The following is a 19,228-nucleotide window of genomic DNA, read 5'->3' as shown; positions in this document are numbered from 1 at the left end:
CTATCCCCTTACCTAAGAACAGTTGCAGTGATCGTCTAGTGGAGCAGAACCTTGTGGGATCTAAACTCCGAGTTTTTGATATTTATAATCATATCATTCATTCTCAGCGCCCGATTCACCCAGTTAATCTAGCCTGTATCGGGAAACTGCAAATCGCCCCACGTGTCCAATTATTCTAGAGGAAAGTTTGTTGGGGGCGACTTCCATGTAAGGCTTTTCTGCAAGCCAGAGGTCTCCTGCATCAGCAACAGCCGTTATATGATCCGTGACATAATGAATTAAAAGACATTCAACACTGCATGGTCTCTTGTTGCTGCATAGTTGGGGTTTGGGCGACTCTTCATAGAACTTATCTTTCAACTCATGCTATCAATTCTGTAGATGACCTTGTTAATCTCACTGCCAATCCCAACATCCCTTGTCCACACAAATCCATTGTATGCTATACAGCTTGGTTGATTTGGAATGCAGAGAATGACTTCATTTTCAATCAAAAAGCGCACAGTGCCAATTACATTTACCACTCTGCTCTCAGGTATGCTCATGAATGCCTTCAAGCATTCCAAAATTCTGCCTTGGCTAATGACTCGCAGCTCTAGGTTGCCAGTGGGTCTGTAAGCCTACCTTCTCATTCCCATCTTGTTGTCTCTTAGGTACCTCCTCCCTGTGATCGAGCCAAGGTGTATTTCGATGCTTCTTGGTGCAATGAAAGAGGAAGCTATCAAAACGTCTGCCCACTTGGTTTCTGAACTTGAACTCCTCGTGATGGATGGGTCTATATATGCATTTTCGCTCATGAGGTATTGTCCGTTTTGATTCATCGCAGATACCGTATGATTTTATCCTATGTAAAGGATACCTCACGAAGGAAGAGAAGGCTCCAATCCTATATAAGTTATAACCTCTTTTGACTCTCAATCCAAAGATATTGTTCTCTCATCATAGATACATTCTTTTTTTTTTTTAATTTTGATAATTTTATATTTTGATTACATTTTTTTTTGTGCATTTCATCTTTTAGTTACATTTTTTTGGAAAATTCGGCATTTGAGTATCATGCGACTCAAGGTAAATTCTTGTGTAGACTGGGTGTACAATAAATGATGTATGCCGAACTGATAAAAATAAAGATCAGAATTGATGGATGGTTGGAAGTTGATTTGAGATTGTAATTAATAGAATAATCAATAAAATACAACTCAATCTCCAACCATCCATCAATCCTGATTTTTGTTTTTATCAACTTAATGTACAGTATTTCTCGTGGATTTAGTCTGCACAAAAATTTCTCCCCAACCAAAACAGCAGCAAATGCTGCTTTGATGACGCGGCAATCAACTACTGGCACGGGTCCAGTCCACAATATTATGGGCCCCATCAAAAGGGACACATTGGATTAAAAATTCTATTCGCCGTTTGACATCGCAAAAATATAGATAAACACCGAGCGAGCTCTTCTGTCCCATCTCCAAAGAGCTCGCCTATAGCCATTGTCGTCTGTCTGTGTTCTTCTTCCTAAAGATGCTCCGGTCCTCGCTCCACCGAGGTAGTGATCTCACCTCTTCACCCCGAACCATAACCCTAGTTCTTTTCTCTAACTAGATCCGTCCTTCTCTCTACTGTTGTAGCTGCTGCCCTCCGGCCATGGAGATCTCCGGCCGCCGCCTTCGCGATCCACCGCCTCTCGACATCCGCCGCAGCGTCTCCGAGTCACGGGACCCTTCCTGTGAGTGTTGGATTCGGTTCTCCAGTCGATTTCTAGGGGTTTTCTACTAATCTTCATGTGTAAAAGCTTGCCTTTTTTTTTTTTTGGGAAAAAAAATATATGATTTGATATCGAATGGCAGTCAAGATTGCGGAATCTCATCGGGGGTGAATTCTTGGAATCCCAATCTGAAGCTTCGATTGATGTCCTAAACCCAGTATGATCCGAAATCCTTCTATGTTGCCACTGAGTAATTGTTCGGTTGTTCCATTTTATAGTATTGATTGATTGATTGATTGACTTCTGTTGACGATGGTAGGCTACCCAAGAAGTGGTCTCTAGGGTTCCTCTAACTACCAACGAGGAGTTCAAAGCTGCAGTGAATGCAGCGAAGAGTGCTTTCCCAAAATGGAGGAACGCACCCGTCACCGCGCGGCAGCGCATCATGCTCAAGCTCCAAGAACTCATCCGGAGGGACATGGTGAGAGTGTTGTAGACTTATATAACCGAGGGTTTAGTTGCGTTTTCATCTCTCTAATGCTGGGACTTCGGGTGCATTGATGGTGCTTGTCTCAGGATAAGCTTGCCGTGAATATCACCACTGAACAAGGGAAGACGCTCAAGGATGCCCAGGGTGATGTTTTCCGTGGTTTAGGTCAGTTTAGAAATTGTGGATTTTGGCGTAGATTTTAGTCATTGAAGTTGTAGGTCAAATTTGTTGATATTGTTAATAGGATAGGTCAGTCTATAACTCTTGCGGTTTTGCCCTTTCAGAGGTGGTGGAGCATGCTTGTGGAATGGCCACTCTTCAGATGGGTGAATTCGTTTCCAATGTTTCAACGGGTATTGATACATATAGCATTAGGGAGCCTCTTGGCGTGTGTGCAGGGATATGTCCGTTTAATTTTCCTGCAATGATTCCATTATGGGTATGCCTACATTGACCCTTTTCAAGTATCTTTTTCTTTCCTTTCCTCTTCTTTTCTTTTCTTTTTTTCTTTTTTAAAAAAAAGAGTTCTATGCATCGGTACATATTTTACCGATCAATCTGCAGCATGTGAGATCTGTTTAACAAGGCACACCTAGATAGTTTATCTCAGATCTCCTTTAAGAAAGCTGAACTCCTTGGCTTTGGATCTGTTTTTATTGTATGCAGATGTTCCCTCTTGCAGTTACGTGTGGCAACACTTTCATTCTAAAGCCATCAGAGAAAGATCCAGGTGACCCATCCTATTCTGTTATTAATAGTTCCTTGGTGTATTATTAGAGCAAGAGTATTAGGTTGTCAGTGAAATAGAAGATGAATATAACCCAATCCTATGTAATTTGCACGTATACTTCTTAAGGGCATCGTATGTGACCACTATACAACCAGAAAAATAAATTTTTATCTAATCTTAGACTTTAGTTCCAACTTATAGAGGTCTGGGAAATCATTTAGGGCCGGAGGGAGGGGCAGGGGTTGGGGGGCCTGCTGGCATATCCCCCTCCCCTGAAGCTGGGGACAAATATGCAACCCTTTCAGTTCAGAGACATATTCTATATGTGCCCCCCTCCTCATCAGCTGCCATGTCAAGCATCAAGACCCCCTTATATGAAGATATTCAGAATCTGCTCCCTGCACTATACATTTTTAATGGATGGCAGACAGTACACTTCTCATTTGGAAGTTGCCATTGCTTAATTTGTGAGTTAATTTGTTATTCTATGCTGCATGTGTTCTTTAAAGTACTCTCCCCACCCCTCTACCATCCACCCCCCAACCCACAAAGGAAAAAAATAAAAGATCCATTCCCTGAGCTGATTGATTGCATCAAGAGTCAATCATCTCCTATTAAAGTCAGTCCCGCAAAGTTCCAGTTTCTCCCACCAAAAAAAAAAAAAGTTCTGGTTTCTTCGACTTGCTACTCATAATATGAAATCTCATGTTCAAAGTCAACGAGAAGTGAGATGCTCATTTAAGTTGGACTTTTGTTCATATTTAACATCCACTGACTGAAAATAGGTGGAGCTAAATTCAGAATTTGTGAATTTGATGGTTATTTACTGTTTAAAGTTCATCATCAATAGTTCTTGAGTTTTAGCTTCAAATCTGAGTGGGGAACATCATAAATTTTTTTTACACATTTTGAAGCAAAGAGAAGTTGAATATGTTATCTTGAATTGAAAGTCATAAAGGGTTATCTGTATATATTTTGTAATTATCATAAAGGCTTGTGAATTATTTGCACAAATGCATACGTATATTTTTTAAAAAGGGAATGAAAATTGAGCTGATACCCAGAAAATGAAATTAAACAGAAACTGATCGATGAGGTTAAATCATTGTGTTATTTTCTTTCAGGGGCTGCCATGATGCTTGCAGAGCTAGCACTGGAGGCTGGTTTGCCCGATGGAGTCTTAAATATTGTTCATGGTACCAATGTAAGGATTGCTTGAGCAACTTTCATATTTTCACTGTAGTACAGTTTTTAGACTTTAACATTTGTAACTCAAATGTCACCATTCTATTATTGGCACTTGTCTACTTTCAGAATTATACCCATCTGGCTCTGGAAAACAGGGAAGCACCATCTCTGCAGAGTTGCGTGTAGATTCACTTATGTTAGATTTCCCCTTAGTCATGTTAAACAAATGCAATTAATTTACATGGAATATGACATTTATGCTTTGTTTCGCATGTACTTTGAGTAGTATGTTTATCCACTCTTGTATATCAACTGAACCTTCTGCAACTGATACAACTACTGTTGAGATTTCTTAGGCATTCCTTTCTTAAGACATTTGAATATTTCCAGCCAAGTTAATTTGTTATGTATCCATCCTGAGCTAATTTAATTTGTTATTTATCCATCCTGAGCTAATTTTTTAACTTCTGACATATCTTAAATCTGGACAGGATGTAGTTAATAATATCTGCGACGATGAAGACATTAAGGCTATATCATTTGTTGGTTCAAACACAGTAAGTTAACCATTTGCTTGGCCTACATTTTAATTAATGATAGTAGACATTGGACCTAATTTACTTTTGCATGGGAAAAATTGTCAACCAGATTAGGGTGGAAATGTTGTTACTGTTGTTTAGATGGTCATTAAAGATATAAATGTAAGTGGATTTAGGGGCATGATACTTGACATCCCAAGTTTTTTTATCCTTGTCATATGTTTTTTGATTTTGTTTATAGGCTGGGATGCATATCTATTCCAGAGCTGCTGCTAAGGGAAAACGTGTTCAGGTAAACTGGTTTCTTTATCTGAAAAGAATTTGATCTATTATTTTTTTCTCCTAAACATTTTCAGTTAGTGCTTGTCACATGTATTAGATATGTTTGCTATTGATTAGTTGCCTTTCTTCAGTCAAACATGGGTGCAAAAAACCATGCAATCATCATGCCTGATGCAAGCGTGGATGCTGCTTTAGATGCGTTGGTTGCTGCTGGTTTTGGTGCTGCAGGGCAAAGGTGCATGGCACTCAGTACTGCTGTTTTTGTTGGAGGCTCAAAACCATGGTAAAATTTATTCGATTAAAAGTTTTGTTTGCTGCATTCTTATGTATGTAGGTATTGAATATAAAGGTAGAAGTCTATATATGTCCTATGTGATGAGGCATTTAGAGTTTGATTAGTTGTAGATGTCACTTCTTACTAGCTTTAATATTTCCAGGGAGGACGAACTTATTAAACGTGCCCAAGCACTGAAAGTAAATGCAGGAATTGAGCCTGGGACAGACCTTGGTCCAGTGATCAGTAGACAGGTGTGGTTTATCAGACCATTGACCTTGTTATCGTATGTATAGAATTATAGATAATTATTCACAAGTTGTCATGTAGTAAGTCTGGCCATGGATTGATACTATGCAATTATGAAATTGACAGCAAGCTATCTCGTCTATATTGACTCGTCTATATCTTTATACATGGGCCAGGCAAAGGATCACATAAGTTTTTCTATGAAATTGTGAAGTTGTTTGACTCTTTTCATTTGCCTCAGTCTTGGATTAATTTCAACCACAGATTGCAAATAGAAGCCAAACGTTCTGCTTCAACAAATTTGATGGCTATGATGGGATGCCTTATTGTCCTGAGAAAATTTCCATGTTATTTTACTAGCATTGCATAATATAAATGCCACTTTCAATTAAATATATTTGCTAAAACTATTAACGTATTTACAGATCCATGCTGATCATGTCATTTGACAGGAAATTGTTTAGTTAGAGATGACTTGCTGGCAACATTGAGGGTAGATCATTCGCCCAATCATGGATGTTATGGAAATCCTTTCCTTATTGTGTGAGGGAGAAAGAGCATGTTACAACTCAGAGTTGTAAACAACAATGTGCTGCCTCTCGTTTTGGAATTCTTATGTTGTTTAAAAATTTGTCGTTTCAAGTCTAAATCACTAATTACTGAAGAGGAGAAGCATGATTTGCATTTTTTTTTTTGGCTGGAAATTACTGTTGGGTGGATGGAGTGGAATATGCTTTTGGATCATTGTAACTGTGACATTCTTTTGAGAGGAAAATGATGCCTATAAAACAAGTTAAGGCTGTTAAGGTGGATGAATTATAAATCAGCAATGAATGTGAACACATTAAACAGGCACCATGAAGATGGTGGTATGAATGTTATGTGTTGTGCTTTGAATGGAGAGATTAAAACAGGATATGACAGACGGTAAGCAGGACCTGAAAAAAAATAAAGAGTGGCTTGGCTGTGTTTAAAACCTTGAAAACAGAAGAAGAGCTAAGATAACTGGAATGGAATTATGAGAAGGTTCTAGATAAAGTTTGCGATATTGTTATGATAAGGCTTGTTACTGTGGTTATGATGTGATTAATATTATTTTGAAATTATATTCTTCTAGCCATCAAATTTTTTGCTGAATTTTTGGTTTATGTGGCAGACTATTATTATGTACTTTGTTTCTTTGGATTGTTCTCTGAGTGATTCTTCGATTGGCCAGTTTTGTGCTACATTTACTTTATCTTTGGTGCTCTTATGGACCTTTCATTTCTTTTGACATTTTTATTCTTCTATCCTTTGACGTGCTTCTGTTCAACAGGCAAAGGACCGCATTTGCAGATTGATCCAAAGTGGCATTGAAAGTGGGGCTAGAGTTTTGCTTGATGGCAGGGACATTGTGGTAACTACCGTGACCCAGCATGCTGATCTTTCGAACATTTAATTTTGTTGTCAGTAGCATATTCAACTTTTTATGTTGTTTTCCATGATTAATTGATTAGTTTAATTCTATTGATGCTGCAACTGTTGAAGGTTTAATCATAGAAATTTGGAAACTGCATTGACATTAAGATATTGTGATCTATGAGATCATGGAAAGAGAGTAGCAGGACGTCTCATTTAATTGTCGGGTGATATTTTTAACCTTAAGAAGGATCATGAGGTAATTCCAGGGTTTGCTTAGATGTTAGCTCTCTTCTGTCTATTGCTATTGTCAATCTTGTATAACTATCAATAAACTGAATGAGATAGAAAGACGCACAACTCTTTAATTTTTCAGATGTAAATGGCGTAGGACTTGACCCATTAAAAAAGGAATCAAAAAGGAATATGTCTATATGGTGAACAAGAAGATCTGTTGTTTCTATAGAATTTCATAAATGATATTCTAACTACTTTCTTTCTTGCATTTTGTGATACAATTGGTCCATTATGCTGCAACTGAGCAGATTGTATTTTTACTATGGCTTTGAGAAGTGGTTAAAGGACTAGTAATTGTTGCTGGTTTATTGGTAGTATTGCATCTACTTATTTGTGGAACTAAAAGTTGAATCAGCAATTTGCTTCCATAAGTACAATATTAATGTCAGCCATTTGGGTCATGTGTAGGTTCCTGGGTATGTGGATGGGAACTTTGTCGGTCCTACCATTCTGGCTGATGTCACAAGTCATATGGAGTGCTATAAGGTATAAAGATTACACCATTCTCTCATTTTATAGTAATGAATATGCATCAAACTCTGCGTTTAGAAAATTCTGTACTTGATATTGTGGTGGCTTTCAAGTAGTTGGACCCCATGTTCTTCCAAGTATGATATGACATCATTGCACTGCTATTAATCATCGTGAGTAATATTTGATGGTAATGTTTCTGGAAATTAACAGGAGGAAATTTTTGGACCGGTTCTCCTTCTGATGCAGGTATGCCCAACATTGTGTGCTTTAAACCTTTTCCATATTTGTAATTTCTGATCTTATTCTATCAACAGGCTGAGAGTCTACAAGAGGCTATCCATATTGTTAATAGCAACAAGTAATCTTCCATCTCCCCAAACACCCCCACCCCACAACCCCCCCCAAGAAAAAATAAGAAAAAAAAAAAGATACTTGTGATTATGTTGGTTTTTATTAACAAATCCATTTGACCTTGATAACTCAGGTATGGGAATGGAGCTTCTGTATTTACTACGTCGGGTGTTTCTGCAAGAAAATTTCAGAACGATATTGAGGCTGGCCAGGTAAGCTGTGCTAGACAAACATTGGAATGCCATTGTAGAGAACAGCTAAAGCAAACCTTTCCAGAAAGTCGAAAACTGATAAAAAAATGCTAGATATTCACATAATAGGTTCAAGTATGGAGATTTTTGAGCGTTGCTTAATAGGTTGAAAGGAACTCTTCTTTTCCTTCTTCTTCTTCTTTGTTTTTTGATGCGAGAAGCAAAAAAGGGCAAAACTATTAAAGGATTGCATTAACATTGTGTAACATGCTACTGTATAAAGCTGCTTACGACTTGTCCTTAAAGTATTTTGTAAGTGCTTGTCTTGTTTGTTACCGTGAGAAGTTATCTTTAGCATTTGCAATTTCTTACATGAGGAATTGTATATGTGAAGGTTGGCATTAATGTGCCGATTCCAGTGCCACTGCCATTCTTCTCCTTCACTGGATCCAAGGCTTCTTTTGCTGGAGATCTAAATTTTTATGGTAGGACCACTTCCTGATGCACATGTGATTTAGATGTTAATCTACCATTTTTTCGGAAGTAGATGGACATCTAGCATCTCTAACAAGTTCATGCTTGCATGTATGGTCAAATTGACAGGCAAGGCAGGCGTGCAGTTCTACACTCAGATCAAAACGGTGACTCAACAGTGGAAGGATTCACCAAGCCAGGGGGTGTCACTGGCAATGCCCACATCGCAGAGATGATAAAAAGCGTATACCTCCCGTTTTATGCATCGTCACTGGAATGCACCATGTACTTTCTAAAAGACTTGCGCTGTAAATATGAAAGCATTTTCTGGTTTTGTTTTCCTTCTTGAATCAGTGACACAATAGATGCAAAGTTACGCCACCATACTCTCTTTCTTGAGTTCTTAATTACTAGTTGCAAAGCTTGACTGGAACCAATAATTCATGTTTGTCCTGGTGATTTTCTTTTCGTCTGTCGGGCTGATATCCTTGAGAACAAGGCTTATTCTGAATTTATAGGTTGAATTGGCTGGCGCTCATGTTGGCTATTTTTCTCTCAAACATGCTGATACATTATTTTTGTTTTCTGCTTCCAAGCCTGCAAGACTTGCCTGATTTTTTTTTTTTTTTTTGGATATAAGACATGCTGAATTTAGAGACTGGCTGATGGTTAACTTTCAGAGATGTAGATAAATTTGGTTCAACGGATCATAAAGTAGTTTGGTCTAACACAAACTTATGATAGGTCTACCATCCAGCCTCGTGTGTCCACCTGGTTGGAACCCCATACAAGTATCTATTTTCTTTCTTCTAGTTTGCAGAGATTTGAACATGTAGGTCATATAGCTGGTGAATAATGGTGAAAATTGCATTGACAATTGTCTATCCAACACCTATTAGGAAGAAACAAAAAGAACAATTAGTGCAAAATCGAATATTATCGTCCATGCAATTGGCAATGTAGGCTTTTACACCATCATTTAAAATTAAAAAAGAAAAAAGGAAAAACATACTGCGATTAAAGTTCTCTACTAATGTTGGGGCTATCCAATCGGCTCCTCTTTTTGTACTGATGTTTGCATCAATTTGAGCAACAAGATGAAAGCATTTTTTTTTTTTTTTCGAGAAAAGATAAAATCATTTTCATTTGTCACTCAGAAAGCCAAATTCATTCTTTGTGCGTACTTGTGCACTATTGGAAAATTATTTTATGGCTTGCGACGTGGAGAATATGATGTGACCTAGCGTTTTTTTTCATCGCGACATGAGAAAAATTTACCTGGCATCAAGACTTTGTGGCCATAAATTAGTCACCCAAATAGTTCGCTTTTTGATCTTGACATTGCAGTGTGTGATTCCAGAAAAGGCAAAAACGAATTCAGCTTGCAAAAGTCTCAATAGCAACATTCATTCACGATACTACTTAATATTTTATATGTTCACCTGCCCCTCTCCGTAAATCAGTAATATTTGGTCATCATGCCCATTAAGGTTGAAAGATCGAGATAATATATTCACATCTATAGTTATTTTATTTAATATATATAAATATTTATATAAATTATAATAAAAATATAGATATAAATCGAATAATTAATTTTATAATTATATAATTAAAAATATTATTAAGTAGATAATGTGTTATGTTAATATGATCATTTATTTTTTTTTAAAAAAAATATAAATATTATATAAAATTAGATAATATTATAAATAAATTTAGGTACTCAGATATCGTTCGGTAGTTATTTATCCACGCTCATAACCATATCTATAAATACAGATTCAAATTTTCCTACATACTCAGGTAAACTCGGATGCAGATCCACTATCACCCCTGGTGCTCGCACATTCCCGTGACCTTCTTTCGTGAGGGAGATGATGGCGATGACGAGCTCCCGCCTTGTACTCTTCTCCGGCCCCTCCGTCGACAAACGCACCGCCGTATGCGATGGCGGAGGAGCACGAGGACGATTAGACGGCGGTGCTGTGACGCTGCCCTTGTCCCTTCGGTCGCCCAACGAGATAACGAGCGGTTCCGATCCCTTGCGAAGCGCTGCGTGAAGCTCCGGCTCAGCTCCTCCCGCCGCTCCTATGGCTCGGTCTTCGTCGTCGGCCTCGCCGCCATCCTGTACGTAGCCCACCGTGCCGCATTTATCCTCTCCTCGTTGACGGTTTTCTTTCGAATTTCCAATCCTTTCTTTGGATTTTAATTGTGGAATCGGATTTTAACAGCTGTTGGTTCGCTAAAGCTCTCGAAATGGTGCATTTTGTTACGAATTTTCTTGTTCGTGGGTAATTCTTGTCCTTTTTATTTTATCCTTCAGGGAGTTCGCTGAAGTTTCTAACCGCGTGATAATTTATATGTATGAAGTTCCTGGGCTTCATAAATTTTCTTCCAGAGAGAATTAGTGTTTACATAAGTTGACGGATGATGAATCCTATTGATTCTTTTTTTGTTTGCTTGTTGGAAAGGTAAGGGCTTAAATCATAAAAAGAAAGAGCCCTGGGTTATAGTTTTGAAGGAGAAGGAAAACAGAGCATCTTTTTTGGCTTTTTGCAAGAGGAATGCGGGGAGAAACATGTCTCTTCATTTCCTAGAGAGCATGAATGAGTAAACTGTAAAAGCGAAGGCCTAGACAAGACGGTCTTGGCAGAGCTATTATAAATCAAGATCACCAAAGGGCAAAGGAGTGTAAACAGGACTGCTTGTGGTCCACCTATCCAATCCCCCACCCTGGCGACTCTATTTGGTTTGGGAGAAAATTTTTCTTTCCAGAAAGTAACTTTTTAGATATATGTTTTTGGCATATTTGGCGGGCCACGAGAAAATAACTTATTAAAGAGTTACTTATATTTAGTTAAGCATGCACTTTCTTGAAAAAATTATATAAAATACCTATTATATCCTTGATAGATGTAATATCATACCTTTTTGCTCCCAAACTTTATATAAATCATAATATAATATTTATATTAATATAAATATAATATTAAATTATAATAATTTATTATATTAATATAATACTAATATATATTAATATTTTAATATAATAAATTTATCAATATACATATAAATATAATATTTAATATAATATTGATATTGATATTGAAATAATATTAATATATTATAAATATTATAGTATTTGTATTAATATAAATATAATGTTATATTGATATGAATATTAGGAATATATCACTATTCAGTATTTTATCTTAACCATCCATTGGTATTTTGTAGAATTTCAATTTTGGATCTTAAAAGGATATTTTAGAAAGAAAAAAAGGTTATCAATTTTCATCCCATGGGATATTCCAAAATCCTCCTCCCCCATGGATTTCCACTTTTCATGAAACATAGGAAGTGCCTTCCCATAGAAAAAGCTTTTTTTATTCTCTCTACTTTTAAAATTTCAACTAAATAAGAGGAATTCTCTCCACTTTCTAGGAATTACCTTTTCCTCACTCCACTTCCCATGAACCAAATGAGTCCCGAGAATAAAAGAAACAAAAATGAAAAAAAGAGGATAGAATCATAGTAAAAACTTAACTAGTAATGTAGCAACTAATTTTTTTCTTAATTGAGAGCATGCATCATTTTCAAAAATCCTGAACCTAGGGACTTTGCTCACCTTTAACACAAGAGATGAAAACCAAGCAAGAGTCATATAGTTGTACCTTAAGTCAAGCCTGTAAAAGCATGAAGAGATTTTTCCTCTGAGGAGCCTCTTTGTTGTGTCACGGAGGGATTGAAAAACTGAGAAAGGGGATGAGTGGGGATAGGAATAACAGAAGTCGGAAAAGGCATGAGGAAGGGCTTTATGCCCTAGATTACCAATGAATTTTGTTCTCCAAGCAAGACAAAAGAGTAGAGATTGACTGAACAGAACCTGTAGATTCAGTAAACAATCCTTTCTTTTAACCTAGATGTGCTGCAGTTTTAGAAACCTACTTCCTTTTAGGCAATTGCCTTGTCATACAAACTAAACAATTCCCTTCTGATTTGTGCTCTATGAGGAATGAAACTCCATATCTTAAAGCAAAGTATTTCATTTTTGAAAGAACTTTTTCTTGGGGAAACAAATAATATGTCTAATTGGCTATGCATTTCACTCAAGCTCATCCTTGGAAGATGCATTATATAGTTATTTGCCTTTTTGATCTTATTAATTTTTATTAATTGTTTCGAAGGTAAGCTGGCATTCAGATTTGTTGGTCATTTGACCTGATTGATAATGTGTTGGTGCATTTTAAACATGTCTCGAGTCTCTAAATATATTACAATCCCCATCCAACTCAGCGTGAACTCTTGTGCTCTCTCTCTCTCTCTGTCTCATACACACATACACGAATTATCCCTCACCTCCTCCTTTTTCCTTCTTCATTTGATATGTGTTGACGATAACATATATTCTTGTTTATGGTAGCAAATCATTATGGTTAACCTGCTTGTCATTTTGTTCAAATTTATGATGAATTTTGCTTGCTCTTGAACTTGTTTTTCAAGGTTCAGGGGAATTGAGCTCCAGCATCAATATAATGGTGCATCCTTTTAGGTGTTTATATAAGATATTTTTTAACCATAACCAGCAACCAGAAAGAAAGTCTGTGTTTTATATTATTCAGTTTTACTGTGGTTTCTATTTCCCTTTGCAATTAATCCATTTAATGATGGTTACAGTAGATAAATTTCATTCTAGATGCTCCATGCGACAACCACAAGTCTTAATTTGGCATGTTTCATTCTTCATGTGGTTGCAAGAGAATTCAAGGATCTATTTCTTGATTATGGTCAATATTGTAGTGTCTGCAACTGAGGACATCTATCTGTTTTACATTATTATTCTCATTTTAAAATCAAGCATATGTTGTGCTAACTAATGGCAATTGTCTAGTGCAGGACCCAGGTAATCTTGGCACACTAATAAGAGTGGCTGTGGCTTTCAAATGGGTATGTTCCAATTCTCTGTTGTAATGGCAAATGTTGTTCCCCCCGCCATTCTATTGTGATTGCTTACTGAAGATTCTTTAGTTCTTTACCAACCATTGTTTCATGTTTTTCTTCAAATTTATTGGGAAAAATCATTTGATCCAGAGAAAAATTGCAGTAATGAAATTCTTTGACAGAAACTTCTTTGACAATTTGGACGCTTCAAAAGTCATTGTGACTTTTCAGTGACTTGATAAACTGGCTAATACAAAAGAATACGGTCAAATATTATGAGTGCCTCCACTTGTCCAGAAAAGACAGACCAAATTAAAAATCTTTTTATGAATTGCAGTTTGTTTTCCAAGAGAGTTACTGCAGTTCATTGAAATCATCCAGAGTAGAAGGTTTACAGATTTCTGCATATGTCTATTATTCTTCAAAAGCATGCGTCATCAGCATTTGTCTATCATAGATCTTTGATTTAGCGTGCACTAACTCCACTCTTTGCAACAACTGATTTACCCCAACCATCAACCGGATGCCGTCTTGCTGCTTCCTGGTTGCTGGGATCCTTCAAATGAGAAAGCCCTCGGAGCAGTCCAAGGAGCTTCCTTTCCACTCCCTGTTATTTCTGGTAATTGTTTTCATCACAAGGCTTTGAAAACCAAATTAAAATGAAGATGTTAGGTGGCAATCCTGTGAATATTAGTAACGGATCAGACCAAATGTCTTCTCTATCTTGAGAACTTGCAGATGCATTGGCAAGCATGCTTCTCTGCCTGGTGTTAGGCCATGAGGGGCATGGCCTCTCCGAGCAAACTGTGCAAGCCTGCGAGCTAGTAAGCTTTCCTATGGCAGATGCCGTCGAGTCTCTTAATGTTTATGTTACAGCCTGAACACCTAAAATTGCTAGTGTATTTGATGAATATCTGGCTTCTCTTTGCATTTATTTCTTTCTGAATTCAACTCCAACCTAATATTCCTGTATATTACATAATGACATTTAAAAAGTAAAAGACTACATAACAAAAAAAAACCCAGTCCAACTACAAAATTTAGGCTTGTGTAAATAAAAGAAAACAAAAATTGATGCTTGAGCTGTGGGAGATCACAGATTTGCTTGATGGTGAAACTTAACCATCTTAAGTGAGCAAAGAAACTGAATGAAATCCGATATAGGTTATTAAGAGCTTTTTACATCAGAAAAAAAACAAAAAAAGAGAGGTTCTTAAGAGCTTGAGTTCTATTATGAATTGGCACAAAAACCCATTAAAAAAAGGTCAAAATCAACTTCAAAATCAATTCCTAATGGCAAACTTTTCCCCCCAAAATCCGCACAAAGGAGCAAGAGTGAAAAAACTGTGGAAATCTCCACCTAGTTGGATCAGCCCAGTGATCTCTATGATAGCTTGTAAATTCCAAATGTGAGATGGAATGGTTAAGTTTTGATATTTCACTCTGTGGGCTGGCTAATTAAAGAAAGTATTGTTTGGAGAGGAATCATTCGAAGAAATTGCCTGCCCATGGTACAACTCAGTAGTAAATAAGAAATATGTAACATAGAAACCTAGACCAACTATGACATTCTAATGCTTCATTTAAGAGAAACTAGTTTTTGGTCCATTTGGGATTCTTTCTAGCTAAGCCTGTGCACTGGCATCCAGATTCTTTTAAAAGGGCTTGAAATGTATCCAGTATTTGCTACATCTCCTTTCCATTTGTTTTTCTCAGAAATGGATCTTCATTGCTTGCTTATGTAGAGATGAGTTTCATGATGGCCTTGGGTCTGTTTTCAAACCACAAATTATCCTTATTATCTCTTCTACCTTTCAATAAACATGTAATAAGTGCAAAGTGTGAATGGTTATGTGAAATGACTAAATCCATGCTGTAGGTCTAAATATATTTAGAGAGCAATTGGTAAGAGGCAGGATTGCTATCAGTGGATCTCAAGATCAACCATCTTATTTACTTTTGGTAGAAGACTTTAATTATTGATGAAACTCCTATGAATCCCCAAATGCTTGACATCTCTGTGTCTGTGCCACAATGCTGTTGGTTATCTATGATTCTGAGACTTCATCTACTAAATATCATAGCCATGGGATGCAGGATCCTCAGAAATAGCAAGTTTAGGAATCCATGATTCAAGAAAAGCTTCTAGGTTGATAAACAGAGACTGATTCTTTGTTCAGACAGTTCATTGCACAGATCTTTATTCTTTTGAAGGTTTGGGGCGAAGGTTCATAGAGATCAACTCCGTCTGAACTAGTTCCAATCCTTTTAAAGTACTCAGCTCTCTGGGTCAGATTTTTTCTTGCCTATAATCACCCAGCAAGGGCTATTATCCTCATAAGTGTTGTGTCATATTTCTCATTTTAAACATCGGTAAACAGTAGCTGGTTCTGTAGACTGGAGAAATGGAGACCCCCATATATGTTTAATAGATGGATGAGATGCCGACTTCTCCTTCGAGATTCTGTTAATGGAAGACAAATGAAACTGATCATAGAGGTAGACAGCTGAGTAGAGATCTGATGACTTTGCGAAGAGTGTGTTTTTTTTGGCTGGTGGGGTCACGAGGTTCACCTGATTAGAAGGAGAAGTTCACCAATGAAGACATCCCTCTAACATCTAGCCTGGACATATATGCCAGGAAAAATTGTATATGAAGTATGAAATCCTAACAACAAGTGTTTTAAAGATTGGAATATTGGTGAACACGTGTTGACGTACAAGAGCAACAAGACAAATACTGCTACGTAGGACTGCACTGTTACTGATCCACCATTGATGTTGAGACATCAAGGAGGCTGCTACCCGCTAGCAATTGTGCTGGGAACTTTGAAATTATGGTAGTGAGGATGATAGCTAGGGTTGTTTAAAATGGGAAGTCTTACTGTGGTTGGTAGAACAGGTCAAGGGGGTGTGCTTGATGTGCTGTCTGATGGCATACTGTTGACAGAGCAATAACGTGGTGGTTAGAAAAGCGCAAGGTGTTGTTAGATTGCACCTCGAGTAGGAGAAAAAGCCAATCCGAGTTGCATCACGACCTCTTTGTTTGTTCTTTGTGGTGTATATGTCCTCTTTGTTCCAGTCCAAGTCTTCAACCATAAGCAAATAGTTTGCTTCATGACAGTGTTCTCAATTGCGCTATCTCGTCCACGTCACACATGGGTTGGGGTTGTATCTTTAAAGAATGAATTATCTTTTTTTCGCAACATTAACCCTTGGATCATACCTCATACAGATCTTAAAGTACTCTGAACAATCTCCTTGCGTGGCTATTGTGCGATCCAACAGTGCACATCATGGAAAAAAAAAAAAAAAAAAGGTGAATGAAAGGTATGACCCGAACCCATCACACGCATTGTTCTATCTCGTCTGTCAGCTTCATCTCCCAGTAAAGCTGGCATGTGAGAGTGAGTGGTGGTTGGGCTAACCACATCTTGTGTTAGTCTTTAGAGAAATATGGAATCTCCTCCAATCCGATTTTTTGCTTATTGTTTTAGGAAGGGCTTTCTGAATGGGCTTCTGTCCAAATCACACCCATGCTAGCATCCAAGTTCTTCTTGAGACTCACTCTTAATCAAGCAGTCACATGAGTAGAAATTTTTTGCGCACCTCATGCGGTGCAGAATACGGGCACCATCCATGATGATTGGCTCATGTGCAGGTTCAAAGTAGTGCGTGAAAAAAAAAATTTTTTTTTCTTAATCAAGCAATCACATGAGGAGAAATTTCTTGTGCACCGCGGGCGGTGCAGAACCGTACACACAGCCCGTTGTGATTGGCTCATGTGCAGGGCCGAAGTACGATATGCGAATTTTTTTTTTTTTTCTTTTGATCCCGCACATGAGCCAATCATCGTGGATGGTGCGTGTGGTTTTGCACCGCAGACAACGTCTCTTTCAACCCAGAACTTCATGTATTGTTTTAACATGATGTTCTTCGTGGCGGCCTAGACACCACATTTCCAGGAAAACTGCTCGTCTTGGGGGATGCATGAGCAATCTAGATTGGTTGACATATTAATATCATGCTCGCCTAAATATATGTTTATACATATATGCAAGCATGAAAATATGCAGGCACTTGCATGAGAGTAAGGGTTCGGGCTGCATCATTTGCATGAAAAAATGATTGATCTTTTTTTCCGGCATCAACCGTTGGATCATATTTGGGATTGATTTTAAAGCACTCGAGCCTCTTTCTTCTATCTGTCCGTATAGATTTTGAAGTAGCCATTACATATTTCAATTGCCGCGAAGAAAAGGGAATCATTCTTTCTCGTGGAAGGTACAATTTGATTCTTGGGCACAAGATCTGATATTAAGATGAAAGCGACAGATTCAGGAGAAGTTCCTCTCTTGATGCTACATGCAACTTTGGCTAATCCTTGCTTGAAATAATAATTTAGGGTATCTTATGAATTGCAATTCGACGAAGATCGAAGAACCCTTATGTGTCGTGCGCTGGCAATTGTAAAAGTCTCTTAAAAAGACATATGGCGACAAACGAATCCAACACTAAGCTGATGCAAAGCACACTATGACCACCGTTGTTTTAATAAACTAATGCAATTGTAAAGTAATACAGTGATTTTTTTATAAGAGTCGGAATCAGAACGGGTCATCCTAATTGGTTTAAAGAAGAGTTTTCGAGTTTGAGTTTGTTTGCCTACATCGCATCGATGCCTTCAAGTCTTCCACATGCCTCCTCTCTCAGGTAAGCTGGCATGAGAATTTCCAGAGTCTACATTTCTCTTTGGTACATGAATTGAGACAACTATTGGACTTCAACTTTCTTTTAGATTAACCATCTTACTTTATCTTTCTTTTTCAAGGAGCAGGTCAATAACTTTTATATTATTATTCTCAATTCGGTCGTGTGTTGTAGTGCTCAGTCTTTAGGTAGAGATGCCATGATAATCCCTTTCATGTATGCTGCAGTTGGCCATCTCCTTATCGCCAAACTTCCGGACTATTCTACATCATCTTCGCAATTTGATTAAAACTTTTAAGATGAATCATTCCCCACTTTTTCTGTATTATTATTAGTATAATGTAAACAACGAAGCTTGAACTATTGTTCTGAATTTCTTATGGCTTAGTTTCTATTTTTAAAGAGCGCTATGCAAACCTTTTCTTTTATGAAATACGTCTCAAGTGATTAAGCCATTGCCCAATAAAGAGAATAAAAAGAATGTATTTTTCTTTGCTGAAATTAAAGTAAGGGAGGCGGCAAACACTCATTTAGCTTCAGGTAAAATTTTTATAGTCGGTTCGATCATGAAAAAAATTATAATCAAACTGTCATCGTCTGCTACATGTCTCCCATCTAAAAAAAATATATATTTTTTCTTTTTCGCATCTAACTCCTTCTTCGGTGGCTCTGTCCCGATGCCTGCACCCCACCTCTGCCCCCGCCCCATCAGCTCCTGCACCTCAGCCTTCTAACCCCGCTTCGCGCCCTCCCCCCACCCCGACCCCCCACCTCGACGTCTGCATCTCGACCTTCGATCGTCTGCACTCTGATCCCCCGACATCGACGCACCTCTGCCGCGGCCTCCCATCCTTATACCGGCCCCGATTGCCTACACTCCAGCCTCAGCCATCTGTGTCGTCCCCACTGCAGTCCCATCCCTCCTCTTCTTC

The 19,228-nt window shown here is 37.8% G+C and overlaps 1 protein-coding gene and 1 long non-coding RNA gene across 2 annotated transcripts; both read left to right on the top strand.

The window, feature by feature from the left end:
- Positions 1-1,411: 1,411 nt before the first annotated feature.
- Positions 1,412-9,114, top strand: LOC105053889 (methylmalonate-semialdehyde dehydrogenase [acylating], mitochondrial). The gene is made up of 19 exons (XM_010935224.3): positions 1,412-1,546; positions 1,629-1,726; positions 1,848-1,922; positions 2,025-2,186; positions 2,282-2,360; positions 2,480-2,634; positions 2,862-2,925; positions 4,050-4,129; positions 4,605-4,670; positions 4,894-4,944; positions 5,066-5,217; positions 5,372-5,462; positions 6,773-6,853; positions 7,561-7,638; positions 7,837-7,872; positions 7,941-7,984; positions 8,111-8,189; positions 8,563-8,653; positions 8,772-9,114. The coding sequence occupies exons 1-19, from the start codon at positions 1,522-1,524 to the stop codon at positions 8,876-8,878; spliced, it is 1,614 nt and encodes a 537-aa protein (XP_010933526.1). The 5' UTR covers positions 1,412-1,521; the 3' UTR covers positions 8,879-9,114.
- Positions 9,115-10,404: 1,290 nt separating this feature from the next.
- LOC105053902 (uncharacterized) lies at positions 10,405-18,683 on the top strand. Its single transcript, XR_002165496.3, has 3 exons — positions 10,405-10,772; positions 13,542-14,205; positions 14,325-18,683. It is a non-coding gene; the product is annotated as an uncharacterized lncRNA (long non-coding RNA).
- Positions 18,684-19,228: the final 545 nt, after the last annotated feature.

Source organism: Elaeis guineensis, chromosome 2, assembly GCF_000442705.2.
Source record: "Elaeis guineensis isolate ETL-2024a chromosome 2, EG11, whole genome shotgun sequence".
NCBI classification, from domain to species: Eukaryota; Viridiplantae; Streptophyta; class Magnoliopsida; order Arecales; family Arecaceae; genus Elaeis; species Elaeis guineensis.
This window is presented reverse-complemented; position numbering and strand designations above follow the sequence as displayed.

Bases quoted from the DNA above. Each gene is read 5' to 3' on its own strand.
- LOC105053889 (XM_010935224.3), top strand. From the start codon at position 1,522: ATGCTCCGGTCCTCGCTCCACCGAG. The intron at 4,130-4,604 runs GTAAGGATTGCT...AAATCTGGACAG, and splicing joins ATATTGTTCATGGTACCAAT to GATGTAGTTAATAATATCTG. The intron at 5,463-6,772 runs GTGTGGTTTATC...TCTGTTCAACAG, and splicing joins GTCCAGTGATCAGTAGACAG to GCAAAGGACCGCATTTGCAG.